Here is a 14,079-nt window from a genome sequence, read left to right as displayed (position 1 = left end):
CTGGGTGTTGACAGTGTGCTCTTTGGTATACAGGACACAAAAGACAGGCAGTTTCATACTTGGAACTGTTTACCCTCTCACCCAGGCCGGCAGGCTAAACAGGACCATCGGGCAGCCCACAGTGAATGCATTTTTGTTGTTGTTCTGTCAACTTTGCTACCTTCTCACCCCCATTCCATCCAGATGCCATCGATGCATGACATCCGCATAGCTTTCTGGGGACTAGCATGTATTCCCCCATCATATCGGGGTGGACCATGTAATAATTTATACGGTGACAGTACCCACTGGTCACAGTCCCACTGATTTGAGTGTTCTCCTAAAATACACAACTTGGCATGCCCAAGCAGGAGAGAACCATAGAAACCACTGACAAGTGGCAGAACCTACCTAGGAAGGTTAGGAACTGGTGTTGAAGCTGGTACTTGGGAAGAAGGTGTCACGGGTTGCGAGGAGTCATGGTTTCGTGGAACTCTGCCCATTCGGTACCAAATACCCATATTGTTAAGTTCCCTTTGTAAATAACAGAGAAATCATTAATGCTATTAGCAAATGCAGCATGCACATGATATCAAAGTTTCACCAAGAAACATCTTATGTAATAAGAACCAGGCTAATTGCCACATAGGATTAATTAATTCTCACACCAAGCAGAATACCACTTTAAACTTATAGAGCACATTCCCTTCAATGATCTCAGAGCTTTTTCACAAAACATTAAACTTGCAAACCCCCACTTAATTCCTGTAGGAAATTACAGTGCATGGGTTTGGTACATGCTGCGGTATGGGAATGTACTCTTGATGAAGGGCTACTTACCCTATGAACGTGTACTGTGGAGGAGCCTGCTTAGATCTGCCCAGGATTCGGATATCACAAATAGCAGCCTCCGTAGAATCTCGAGGGATGAATTTGATGCAGAGCCTCTTCTTTCTGAAAGCTATTTCTTCTGTGAAAGGAAACCAGGATTAGAGGCTGGTTTTTATGCATGACCAGGGTATAAAAGTTGTTTATTGCATCTTCAGATCTTATGCAGATAGTTATGGCAGGAATAGCAGGTGGACAGCAAATAAGTGTACAAAGCCATGCACTGACTGAGAGGAAATTTTCTAACCCTAGTCCTTTTGTGTGGCATGCAAGATTTGTTATTCAGCAGTACTTCTCTCCACACTATCATCCACAGAGAAGATTAGATACTACATACCACAAAGAATTATAGCCTCTGTAATAGAATTTGTCAGGCTGTTGTTTCCACGTCCTATATCTCTCATATGATTTACTTCACTTCTCTCATGGTAGCATTCGCCACACCAGCCGGCAGAGCAATCTCTTGGGATTGCTGTGACAAACACTGTTTGGTAGCACATATGAAAGTCACCAGCATCATTGGTCAACCCAGGATCAAGATTTTCTTCACATGACCATTCGTGCATATTTAATTCTAGAAAGTGCCCCTTACAGCCAGGCTCAAATTGGGAGCATTCAGCAAAGTGCTGCCACTTGGTGAGACTAGAAAGGTGGAGATGGAAGAGAGACTGGACCCCAGAGGATGGCACAGAAGAGGTTCATGCACTCAGATTCAGATCTCCTCAGGAATACCTCAACCAAATGCATCCAAGACCCTGTCTCCATTGGGCTCTTTGCACCAGTGTAGCTCTTCTAATGGTGCAACCCCCCACTGTAGATATGCTGCAATGGTACAATTTACCACAGGAAGTTACCAGGGTAAATTGTCCTGGCATAAACCCCATTTTGCATTCATGCAGTGCATCTGTAATGGAAATTTGCCTGGTATGGCTACACCAGTGTATATTTCCCTAGTTTAGCCAAGCTCTAAGCTCTAATTGTACCAGAAGCTTCAGTCTTAAAGAATTGAGTTAATGGAAATGCATGCTCACTCTCCCAGCTATGGTTCATTTTGCTACCATATACTGGCCCTTCTAATCGCTGGAGGTCCGTGTACATTTCTTTGCCCTTGCTGTTGTTTATAACTCCTTCCACTTTAGTATAACCTCTGAATCTCATTAGCTGCTTTAGCCCTATTCTAGCCTAGCAAAATATTTAATAAAACAGGATTTCACAGGCCTCCTGCACCCCTAGCCAAACCCATTTCAAGCCACTTCCTTCCTAGTGTTTGGCCATTGGAAGCACCATACTAATCTGCGTCCCAGAGCTGTACAGACAATGCAGATTGTGATCCTATAGGGTATAAGGCACACCATTCAAAACACCACAGCCAACATCTTTAAAGGAGCTTAGCCACACCTCCCAGTCAAGTCAGTTGGATTTGTGGGTGCTCCGCTACTCTGAAAATCAAGCCACTTTCATTTAGGTGTCTAAACATGGATTTTAGAAGCCTGGCTTTTGACTCCCACATTTCTAAACTTTGCTGAGATGGCCAAGGAGCAGTACATTTAGTGTGTTGTATTATTAGCCCAGGAGACTACAAATGGAAACACGTAGCCACAAATTTTACTTTTAACAAAACGAGAGGCACTTGTTACTTTCCTTTCAGAAAAATCACAAAGCTAGTTTTATTGGTTTGTCTGCCAGGCTCTTCACACTTTGCTAAATTCCTCCATCTGTAGCAAACTCAACATCGGAGCTAGAACCGCTAATTACACATGCTCATGGAGGCAGGGGAAATGCCCCACTTTGTTTATACAAACAGCGCATGGACTGCTGCACAAGAAATGGTAAATGAATCACGCAGGCCTCTCCCACTCTCCTCAGCCACACATTACGTGCGATTTGATTTAAAGTTATTCTCCAGCCACAACCCCATGGTGTTTCCTTGGTAAACGATTGACTCTACTCTTGCTCCACATGTGCTCCGGAGCTCTCGGGGGCAGTGGCACTGGGAAGTCAGTAATGGGTTACAGAATCTTTTCCTTCTTGGTCACACATACAAGTCAACCACAGGCTGGCAGTGACTGAACAACCATCCCCATCTGCTGCAGATCCAGGTTAATTATTTACTGTGAAGCCCCTCACATTGAGCCTCTCCTTTTCAATTTACAAACTGGTCTGCATTTCATTACTGGCAAAAAGGACCTGCAAGTATGTGCACTGGCAGAGTGACTGCAGTCCCTTCCCACAAGCTCCAGCCACTGGCCTGAGAGATGTTTGCAGAGCTGGTGCACAGACCTCTTTTGTAGCACGCAGGGGGTGCAACAGTCGGGCTTAATTGGTGCAGAGGGCTTGGGGCTGAGTGGATTTTTCTCCCCCAGATTAGGTAGTTTATCTGGAAAGCTGTTTTTCCCTTGCAGGAATGAAGGGAGGATTTTCTGGGCATTCTCCTTCCAATTCATCTTGGCAATGATGAGAGAGGCTTATGTGGATCCCAGCTACCCAGTGCTTGGGCACTAATTTGCTCATATCTGCTATCAAGTTATATGTGTACAGTATAAGCACCACACACAAAACTCAATACCACACTTAGCAGCGTTTCAGAGTAGCAGCCGTGTTAGTCTATATTCGCAAAAAGAAAAGGAGTACTTGTGGCACCTTAGAGACTAAAATTTATTTGAGCATAAGCTTTCGTGGACTAGAACCAACTTCATCAGATGCATGAAGTAAGGGATACAGGAGCAGGTATAAATACATGAAAGGATGTGGGTTGCTTTACCAAGTGTTAGGTCAGTCTAATGAGATAAATCCATTAACAGCAGGATACCAAGAGAGAAGAAATAACTTTTGAAGTGGTAAGAGAGTGGCCCATTACAAACAGTCGACAAGAAGGTGTGAGAAGAGACTCACCTTTCCCAGCAGCTGACCTTGTTTAACAGGAAACCAAAAGAGAGGTTCTGCCAGGTCTTTAAAAGCAGCTCTATCTTGTCAGATAGACCCCCGTGGGTCACCTGACCCCTTCGCATTGACTTGCCACCAGGAGAGTTTGCAGCAGGGTCCTGGTGCTCTGCCCCAGGTGAAATCCTTTATTCCAACTTCACTGGGGTCACCAGGTGGAGATGTGGGGCAGGAAGGCTGGGAGCCTGCTGAGCACCCAGCTCATGATCAACATTTCCACACTGCCTTTGGCCAGACACAAGATGCCTTTTGGGCCTCACCTGCCCATGCAAGATCCACCCCTGCTAGAAGGTGCAATGCTCCTGTGGGCAGTCAAGGCAGCTGCACTGAAATGCCCACAGCACATTTCTGCACAGCACAGCTTGGACCCAGGCTCAATCTCACACGGCAACAAAACGCCATTTATTCCTCGTCTGGCACCATCCAGAAAAATGTGGCCACAACAATGCTGCCTGCCCTTGCCCCCTCAGCCACTGCTGGAACCTGCTGCTCACAAAACCCGGCATTGTGAAAACACACACTTACGTGTATCGACTGTCTCCTGGATGGGGATGAAGCCCACAGGAAGCGTGTCCTTGATATCAATTAGTTTCACATCGACCAGGACATTGCCTAAATGGCTCTTTAGAGAGAGAGGAGAAAAACAGGTGACTGACTTTTAATAATTCAGGTTCTTCTGGTCTTGCCGCTTTGACTGGAAGCTCCCTATTAAGCAGAGTATTTTAGCAGAGAGGGGACTGAAGAATGAGTAGCAGGTACCAGGCTAACAACTCAGACCTAAGGCTGTGGTTTTGTCAGAGAGGTGATAGAAACTGTGAATCTGAATCTCGGAAAAATGGCTTTTCAAACCATGTGATTAGGCCCCCAAACTGGGTCTGTTGCCACCTAGCACACAGGGTGACAGCACCACTCAGGTTTGGCCCGTTCACCTGCCTCTATTGACGGAGGTGAGGCTGGACCAAAGCTGAGTGATGCTGTAACTCCAGGCACCATGTCACTGCGCCTAGAGTGGGGAGCCGGGCTCAGCCCTGCAGGACAGGAGCCGCCCACTGCGTGGTGAGTGCAGCGTGGGCTTGCTCTCCAACCCCGCCCGCCGTTTCTGTGACTTATCAACTTTTTCCCGAACCTCTGTCATGAAATTTACGAAAAAAGCCTGTGCCAAAATTGTAGCTTTACTCCTGATGGCCTGCTGTACAGTATGTACACAGCCCACCAAGGGTCATCAGCTAAGAGATTACAGACATCTTTGTTTATACCGAGTCTTCTGTCACACCCATCACTGTAATCCCTTAGTACCTTGGAAACAGAGACCACACTATTCTCCTGGAAAATCCCTGGTCCCTACCCAGTGAGCTAAAGGAGAATCACCATCGTCCAGTGAACTGCAAGCCTACAAACCCTATGCACAGTCCAGCTGCGACAGCCACATGATGTTTATATGGTCGCAATGGTGGGAAATGCTAAGGAAAGACATCTAATGTAGACACAGCCAAAGTTATTACATGCTTCTGCTAATTAATATTGAATACATATGGTGCTAGCTCCAAAAGCAGACAAGCTAGCTCCAAAAGATCGCGCCATTTGGAATGATAAATTTCATTTGGAATCCATATGAATTCTGAACCAGTGCCTTGTCCTATTAATCAAGGATTGAAGAGCTAAAAAACAATTTAGCATGACAGCCTCCACAATTGTTTAGAGACTTCATTTCCTTTGCAGTTCCCATTAAAGCCAATATTCTGCCAATATTCTGGATTCACACGTGGAAGGAAAACAAACACTCTTTCGTTGCCACGTGGCTTTTATGAACAGAAATGCAAAAAGCAATTAAAATGACATTCAATTAAAATGTCATATGAGACCCCGTCAGTGTATTTTATCATTATTTCCTGAAAACTGCCATATACAGTTTTTATCTGGGCAAGCAAAATATTTCAGACAAACCACTGCTTTCTGATTACTGTGTGTGTATGAACTGGGAGGCTTTGAAATAAGAGCAGGTTGTTTAGGGGCTTCATACCTTCTGAACAGGTTTTTTTTTAAACTTAACAGGTCCATAGCAATACCCTGCAATCTAAATACTACACAGTGGTGATACTGAAATCGAGCAATGCTGATTTTCTAAAATCCGAACGTGTCAGTTAATATTTTGTCTAGGCACAGTGACTGGTAGATAAAACGGTCTTTGTTAATGCATCTTTCATGTTGTATTATTCCAACTGTCTGTCTGTTTTACACTAACATTCAACGTCTGTTAAACTGATGAGTCTTCTGTCAGATCAACACCAGATAGTGTGGTTTTTTCCTTCTGCCTAAGTTTATCAGCTATTTAAATGGCTGGAGTCAGTGCTGATCCAATGGAGTGTATTTAAGAGTGCAGCAAACAATTTACTCAGGTAAAAGTGTTAAAGAACCGACTGTCCCCAACACTTAAACACCAAGACATGGAAAACGTCAACATGTTGGGATATGAGAAATTCTCTCAAAGATTTCTTTACACAGTTGAGAATGATGCTCCCAATAAACAACATCACAAATTAGCCCTACAGTGAAACTCAGAGACTTAACTAGGTTAGTTCTGTTAACTAAAACAGGGACAAGGTGGGTGAGGTAATATCTTCTATTAGACCAACTTAGGTTGGTGAAAGAGGCATGTTTTCGAGCTTGAAAGTTTGTTTCTCTCCCCAACAGAAGTTGGTCCAACAAAAGATATTACCTCCCTCACCTTGTGCCTCTAATATCCTGGGACCGACACGGCTACAACACTGCACCCAGCGAAACCCATTCATGTCAAAATAGTGTGGTTATGGTTACACTGGAGAGCTTACAGTGAGGCCGGGGGCTGGAAGATCCTTTAATTTTCAAGTCAAGATCCATGATCAGCCTCCATGATAATTATTATCATTATTTATTTGTATGCTAGCACCTCAGAGTCTAAGTTATGGACCAGGATCCCACTGTGCTACTGGGGGCTGCCTTTCTCCATCTCTGTTATCAGCAAAAACACTGAAAACTGAATCAATATTGACATTCAGAACACAGAGAGCAGCAGAAGTACCCCCTATATAGAGTGCTCTCACTGCATTTGGAAAGCAAAATCTAATATTTTTCCTCCAGAAAATAGAAAAGTTTTTAGATTATACTCAACTGACAAATATAAACAGCCAGTAAAGGCATCAGATCCTGGGCTTTCCCAGACTAACCGCTCCTTACCCAAGTGACAAGCTAGACCACAAACCACAAAGACTGGCTGGATTTAGTTGCCCACTGTCAATTGGAGAGGCACACCAGACAGATGCTGCCTGCACACAGTGAACGAAGTCTGACTATCCACGTTGGAAGATGTGATTCTAGAGCAGGCACACCCAGCTACTGAAAACCCTGGGTAAGTGCTAATCTTTCGGAGAGCTGCTTTCCCCATGAACAAACAGCTGATTAAGAGAACGAGCACACAGCAAAGATCCCATCAGTGTAGCTTGGCTACAGACGCACCTGGACTTGCTGAAAAACCTGCTTGAATTATCTTGGCTCCCCAAACTGAATCAGTTTAGGAACAAGAACACACCAAGCAGAGTCGCAAATTGTTCAGTAACTCGACAAATGGACTTACATTTTCTTTCGAAAACGATCTTGTGAAGCACAGGTATCTTGTGACCTTGGATTTAAATAAGCCATCTTTCCAGAGGTCAGCATCCAAGCCATCTGCTGTTTGTGCAACCTGGAAAGATGAGACAGAGGGAGAGACAGGACATGTGAGCCAAGATACAGTTAATGTATGTGTAGTACATCTTCCTCGTACCTATTCTCATTAATGCTGGCCTGAATTCTCTCAGCATCTCATTAGTTCATTTCACAAGGTAAAGTGGAGGGATAAAAAAAGCCCCAACTTCTAAGAATATTGTCTCGAGCAAGTCAGCTGATTAAAGAATCCCTGACAAAAACTATTCTAATAAGGAAATGGCAGCTTTGGAAAGTCAGCACATTACAGCACTCAGTACCATTCCATCACAAGGGGCACAGCATCTGCAAACATGGAAAACTGGACTACATTTCAGAGATGCAGGAAATTGCCCTCCAAAAGGTGCCCCAGCTCCAGTAGTTGGGCCGGAGCCTACCTGAATGGTACACTCACACGCCCAGCAAGCGGGGCTGGGTGGAAGCAGTGAACAGTTGTGCAAATGTTTTTTACCAAGTTCAGAAAGCACCTTATGCCCTGAACATCAAGTCCAAGGAGCACTGCAAGTTGCGACAGTTCACAAGGGTCACAGTCATCTTTTTCCAACAGAAGGGCTCACTGCAATAGTACCAGAATCGCTGCACTTGGTTCACACATTCAGAAGAGTTAACCAGAGACTTAGCTGGGCCTGTTTGAGAGTGAAATTCCACCTTTCCCTTCAAAGTGCCTTCGCTTTAGCTGCAGAGAAGGCTGTGTATGCAGAGGTGGCACCAGTGTCTCTGAAGCTCATGCATGGAATATGTCTCCTGTCTCCACTGTGACCAGCAGCTCAGAGGAGTTCTCAACCCCCTCTAATCCAGCGTCTACTCCATGTTCCCAGGCCTGTTAGGGCAGGAACTGTTGTAACGCAGCAGGCCAGACTTCACTGGCTCATTCCCCACAACACAATACAGAACGCAGGGTGTAAATCAGCGCAGCATTCGACCCATCCTATTCAATCTCAGTGCATCTGAACACAGAATCTCTGAAAGAATTAAAGTTTCCAATAGTGAAAGACACAAACATCTTCACAATTTAATTTCTGTTCACAGCAGAAGCCCCATCTCTTACTACATAAGAGAAGAGTCCAGGCTTTCTCTGCAATCAGGCACGGAGAGCCACCACTTCAGCAGGGGTGAAAGTGGGCCGGTCCGGTCCGGTCCCAGCCCGTACTCAGCTGACGTTAAAGCGCTGCCACAACAAAGGACCCTGCTAAAAGTGCGGCCATGGCAGCACTTTCACGTCTTTGCCCTTTTGCCCCCACCCCAAGGGCCAATGACGGTGGGGGGGGGGGGGGATGGCAAAAGGAGCAGCTACCCCAGGGCTGTGATTTAAAAGGGCCCAGGGCTCCGGCTGCCACTGTTGCTACTGCAGCAGTGGCCAGAACCCCAGTCCCTTTAAATCACCGCCGGAGCCCAGAGCGGCACGGGCCAGGCAATGTGGATGGGCTGGCTGGGGGACGCTGACCCTCAGCCCGGCCCCCGTACCGGTAAGTGTCAAATGTTACTTTCACCCCTACTCTTCAGAGAACACGGACCATCCATCCAGATGGATATGACCAGTTGTGTCCTGCAAGCAGAACAGTGATCAGTCCACATAAATAGCTCACTCTAACAGGCAAGGCGTTTGCGAAGCATAATGATGGAGCTTGAGGATATCGATGCAGGTGAGCAACATAACAGGCTGAATGCACCTAGGGGCTTTAAGACATATGGATTCCGCCTCCCAGAATGCAGAATTCCTGTGACGCTCTGCTGGAGGCAGCGTCTGATGGACACTTTTCCATTCATTCTAGACTTTAGATCGACCCTTTCTAAGCCACTGAGCATCACATCGTTTTTTTTCTTATTCTTAAAAAATCCACACAGTACAACATACCAACCCTGCCATCTGCAGGTCATTTCGCTGTGATGCTGCTGGTCAGAGTTAAGATTCACTCGTGCCTGGATAAAGCAGTGAACATTCAGCAGTGTCAGGACAGGAGCCAAATAAGCAGCTATTGCAGAATAATTCTGGAAGTTGTATTTCATAGAACCGTTGGTGAAAGTTAATCACACAACTGATATGACATTGAAACCTAAGCACTGCTTACTGGCTCACCGTGAACTGTGCTAAGTCGTCAGGGCCAATTTTCCCCTGCTTCCTCTCTATGTGAAGGAATAAAATCACTGGCATATTATTATTTATTCCAGATGACAGGTATGTGGTCGCCTCCTGGAGTATCCCACAGAAACAGAGTACCTCTGAAGGTTCATTGGCCGTGACTCTGAGGCTGCCGGGTGTGGCCTGTTGCACTCCAGGTCTGCTCCCTGCATAACAAACACATCTCTGTGAAAAACACTGCAGGCAGCAGGGCCTCCGCAGCAGCCCTGAGAGGACATGGGAGGCGTGCACACCCGAGCAGCCCAATGGTTTGGTAGTACAAGCTCACACGGAGAAGGGGTCAATTCCTAGCATCATGGTCCAGTGGGCTCCTGACAAACTAATTTTGTGCCTTCTGACCTACTGCCGCATGCCTCTCTCCAGACAACTGGCGTATCTTGTGTCTTTCTTTAAGACCAGGCTATCAGCTGCAGAACTTGCTTAGCTCCTGTGCACAAGCTGTTTCCTGGAGGCACCAACGCCCGTTCATTGTCGCTTTCTCTGTACAAGCAGCAGCACCCCAGGATCACAGCGGCACTAAGGCCTGATCTACACTGAAAAGTTAAATCCACACTCCTGACCGCTGTAGCAAGCTCACATAACCATCAGTGCAGACACAGCTATGTCCATGGAAGAAGGCTTCCACTGACACAGCTCTGTTCAGTGAGCGGGTATCGCTTCACCAGCCAACAAACTTTGTCAGTGTAGACTGCATCTACGCTATGGGGCTATGCTGACGTTACTAGACCAGTATAGTCTCCAAGGTGCAGACATCCCCTAACTGAGCTCGGCTGCAGCTGCCAGAGCCCGTCATACCATAGATTTCAGGAGATCTTGGCCACCGGTCATGCTGTGTCTCAGACCTAGGCAGCTCCCAAACTGCCCACCACTTGGGACAGGAGAAGGGAAAGCAGGAGACCAGAAAAGAAGTGGGGCAGAAAGGGAGAGGCAGAGGACATTAAGGGGCCTTATTCTGCAGAAGCTGTAGAGACAGGAGGTGTGGAAATTTGAAATGGAGCAGGAAAGAAGGCAGGATTTCCCTCCTGCGCTCTTGGGAAGCAATGAGCAAGACAGAACAAAAAGAAAAAACAAAGGAATGAATGCAAAGACAAAGAAAATGTAAGACATCCTCCCATTCCCCCATGGAAAATGCCCTCCAGGATCAAACCCCAAAGCCTCCTCTTTAGATTTGCTTCATCCAACAACCATCCCTGAGGTTAAAATCTGCATTTTGAAAAAGAATTTTTAGTCTCTTTTGCTATTTTGAATTCACTAGAATTAAAGCCAAGTCATTTTCCTGAGCTCTCAGGCTCTGCAATTGTAGGAGGACTCAAGAAAAGCAGGTGGCTAGAGTTTCCTTCCACAGATCCACAGGGAAAAGAGAACCCCTGGGGGAATCATGTTCTTTTAAAATGCATGAGATTGAAATAGAAAGCGTGCCTGAGGGAAATCCGAACGACAGAGCCAGAATCAACAGCTGCACATTTCTCTGTCCAGGCAGGAGAAGTCCCCAGTGAGGACAGCTGGGCAGGGGCCATCGCATGTGCAACCACCATGGAGTGATTTCAGACACAGGAATCATTTGCTGCTTGTTCTATGTCACCTATTTAGCACAAGCCTCAGCAACACCTCTATTTTTCACTAGTTCTCATTTTGGAGAAGGAAGAGGAATTTGTTGTGGTTGATTTTAATTTAAATTTTTAGGCATAACATTTAGCTTGCTTTGGGGCCTTCATTCCCAGGCCTTTAAAAAATATCTATGAGCTGTGTAGGTAATGCTAAAATCTGTAAACACCTGGGTCCCTGGGGGCAGCAAATACACCAAGGATTTTCGGTGAGGGCCAATTTTAACAGCTTTTAAGTATCCCTCAACAGTAGATCTGAAGAGGGAAAATTAGTTTGTTTCTTCCTCTCGGATGTCTAAAGGAGTTTAGAGAGTTAATATTGCGCTAAGTCTATAACATGAAGGAATGTCTGTAACATATTCATGTCTTATGCAGATAAAAAGTGTAATCAAAAAGGGTCAGGAAACTAAATTCCAAGGAAAATAATCTGTCAGAGTCAATGGTACAGAGGAATGTACTGCAGTCGCTGGCTGTGCAATGCTCAGCTTGAGAGACATGCGATAGCAGAGAAGGAAAACAGCCTGTCGGGCTTCTGCATTCAGGAGCAAACTTGGGGGCTGAAGTTTATGAAGATGCCCGGTCTGGCCATCCCTCTCTGAGACCACCCCTCCACCCCCATCAGCTGAGCAGGAGCAGTTCTCAAAACACACACGTTAAACCTCCTAGCATCTTCCCAGGAAGTCCCATTTCTTTCATTTTCTTGCCAAAATTGAGTAAAAGTTCTTCCCCACTGCAGTCACTCGCTGGCCACGCACAGAGCACCTCTCTCTGCGTGTCCCAGCCCAAGCTGAGCCACGAAGGAGCATCCCACATGTCTGGTGAAAAAGGGGAGGAAGCACTAAAAGGACAGGACCCCAGCGCTGTTTTTTCTGGTCAACGTGCCCCACATCCTGCCCTGAGTCACACTCACATGACAGATGCTCCCTCTTGGGGGCTCCTAGAGCTGGGGCTTCTGCCCAAGCCCTGATGCATACGCTCCTTTCTAGCCCCATGGCCCGATCCTCTCAAGCCGAGTTAGCTGAGCTGGGCCAGCCGGGGTGTTTAATGGCACTGTAGACCTACCCGAACACTTCTCTAGAAGCGCACCGGGCATTGCCATACGCATGTGAGAAACGCAGGGCTTCCTAGCGCCCAGCACGACGCCCGCAGCAGGGCAAGGAGAGTGATCGGCTGTAGGCGATGGATGGAGATTTTGTGCATTTGGGAGCAGCTCACCTCTGACAGGGTGTTAGTGCTTGAAACCAGCTGCAGGCCAAGACCCAGGGTATTTGCCAGGAGAGTCTCATTCACTCCTGTGCCAGGGGAGCGCCTGAGCTCCCAGATCGCCTCAGCTCCCTTGCACAAGCCAGGCCTGGTCACCCTGCCCCCTCGCCTTCCCCCCTCTCTCCACTCTCCCAGAGCATCCCTTCGCACTTACAAACCCACTCACCAACACTGGGAAGCTCATTCCAAAGCAGAGCAGGGGCAGGCCCCTTCCTAGCAACCGCCTCCCCCAGTGCACATGTTCGCTAGTGGGGTGGCCGTGTCGTCTCCTGGCGAGCGGAGGGGGCAGGACTCCTGTGGGATCTATTCCTGACTCAGCCACTTATCAGGAGCCTGATCCAAGGCCCACTGAAGTCAATGGAAAAGCTCCTCTGGGTTTCCTGGAACGTTGTGTGGCCTTGAACAGAGATTTCACCGGTCTGGGCCACGATCGGTCTCATGCCCACCACAGTCACAGGGCATGTGGGAAGCTTAATTAGGGCTGGGCTATCCTAGACAATTAGGTCAGTGAGAAATCTACCCCCCTGAGCAGGTAGTTAAGCAGACTAAATCCCCATGTAGATAGTGCTAGGGCCGGCGACAGGAGAATTCTTCCATCCACCTAGCTACCGCCACTCAGGGAGGTGGATTACCAGCAGAGAGCCCTTCCCGTCAGCGTAGGCAGCATCTACATCGACGTGCTGCAGCCGCTGTAGCATTTTACATGTGGACAAGCCCTTAGTTAATCCAATATGCAGATCCCCAGATAAGGTGTTGTGCAGAGTGAGGGGCAGCTGGGGTTAACATGCCACTGACTGAAATGCTGAACGGAAACACCCAGGCACTACTGCCAGCAATTAATCTCTAATGCCGGAGCACCAGATTAGCCTTTCACAGCCTCTTTCAAGCCCGAAGAACGTGAGCATGCATTCACTTGTCAGGAAACTCGTGGCAGAAAGAAATAGACTAATGTAAACAGGAAACGTCATACATCATCTGCAGGGCTCCCTCCCCGTGGACTTTCCAGCATTGCACTGGGATCAGAGAGAGCCCGAGCCAATGCTGCTTTGCCATGGGAACTGCCTCTCGCCAGGGGAGCACCAAATGGTGTTTGCCCCAACACAGGGCAGAGGGAGGAGCTGGCTCCCTGCAGGCAGGACACGGAGCCGTAGTCTCCAAGCACAAACTCAAAACACGTTACAAGGAAAAAGCGTACAATGGAAGAGACTATTTGGCACCAAACGCAGTGGTGACTGGCACTATACCAAACTTCTACCACTGGATCGCCCTGGAAATGGGGAGTGGGGACTGTACTCCCAGGTCTGTATTTTGACATCTGGGTGCCAGTCACAACCTGCCTGACCTCTGCCTGATTTCAGCAGGCCTGATCCAGCCAGGCTCTCAGGGTTGCCTAGCAGATCACACACATCAAAAGAACACTGTGGACTAGGGTTGTCAACTGTCTAATCACACAACCCCCCCCACCCCTTCTCCGAGGCCCCGCCCTGCTCACTCCACCCCCCTCCCTCTGTCACTAGCGCTCCCCCA

General features: G+C 47.3%; 1 protein-coding gene across 14 annotated transcripts in view; it reads right to left on the bottom strand.

Annotated features, from left to right (window-relative positions):
• The window catches only part of MVB12B (multivesicular body subunit 12B), a 102,169-nt gene that overhangs the window by 72,543 nt on the left and 15,547 nt on the right, over positions 1 to 14,079 (bottom strand). For 13 of the 14 annotated variants that reach the window (XM_043498585.1, XM_043498591.1, XM_043498587.1 and 10 more), the window contains exons 3-6: positions 7,418 to 7,525; positions 4,333 to 4,429; positions 820 to 949; positions 391 to 513 (exon numbers count right to left, since the gene is read on the bottom strand). In XM_043498585.1, coding sequence (XP_043354520.1) covers positions 391 to 513; positions 820 to 949; positions 4,333 to 4,429; positions 7,418 to 7,525 — 458 coding nt within the window. Of the gene's footprint in view, positions 1 to 390; positions 514 to 819; positions 950 to 4,332; positions 4,430 to 7,417; positions 7,526 to 12,718; positions 13,422 to 14,079 lie in introns of those variants that run through there. The other variant, XM_043498595.1, reaches the window with a different exon arrangement.

This window comes from Dermochelys coriacea, chromosome 16 (assembly GCF_009764565.3).
Source record: "Dermochelys coriacea isolate rDerCor1 chromosome 16, rDerCor1.pri.v4, whole genome shotgun sequence".
In the NCBI taxonomy this organism is placed as follows: Eukaryota; Metazoa; Chordata; order Testudines; family Dermochelyidae; genus Dermochelys; species Dermochelys coriacea.
Note: the sequence above shows the minus strand (reverse complement) of the source record. Positions and strands in the feature narration are given on the sequence as shown.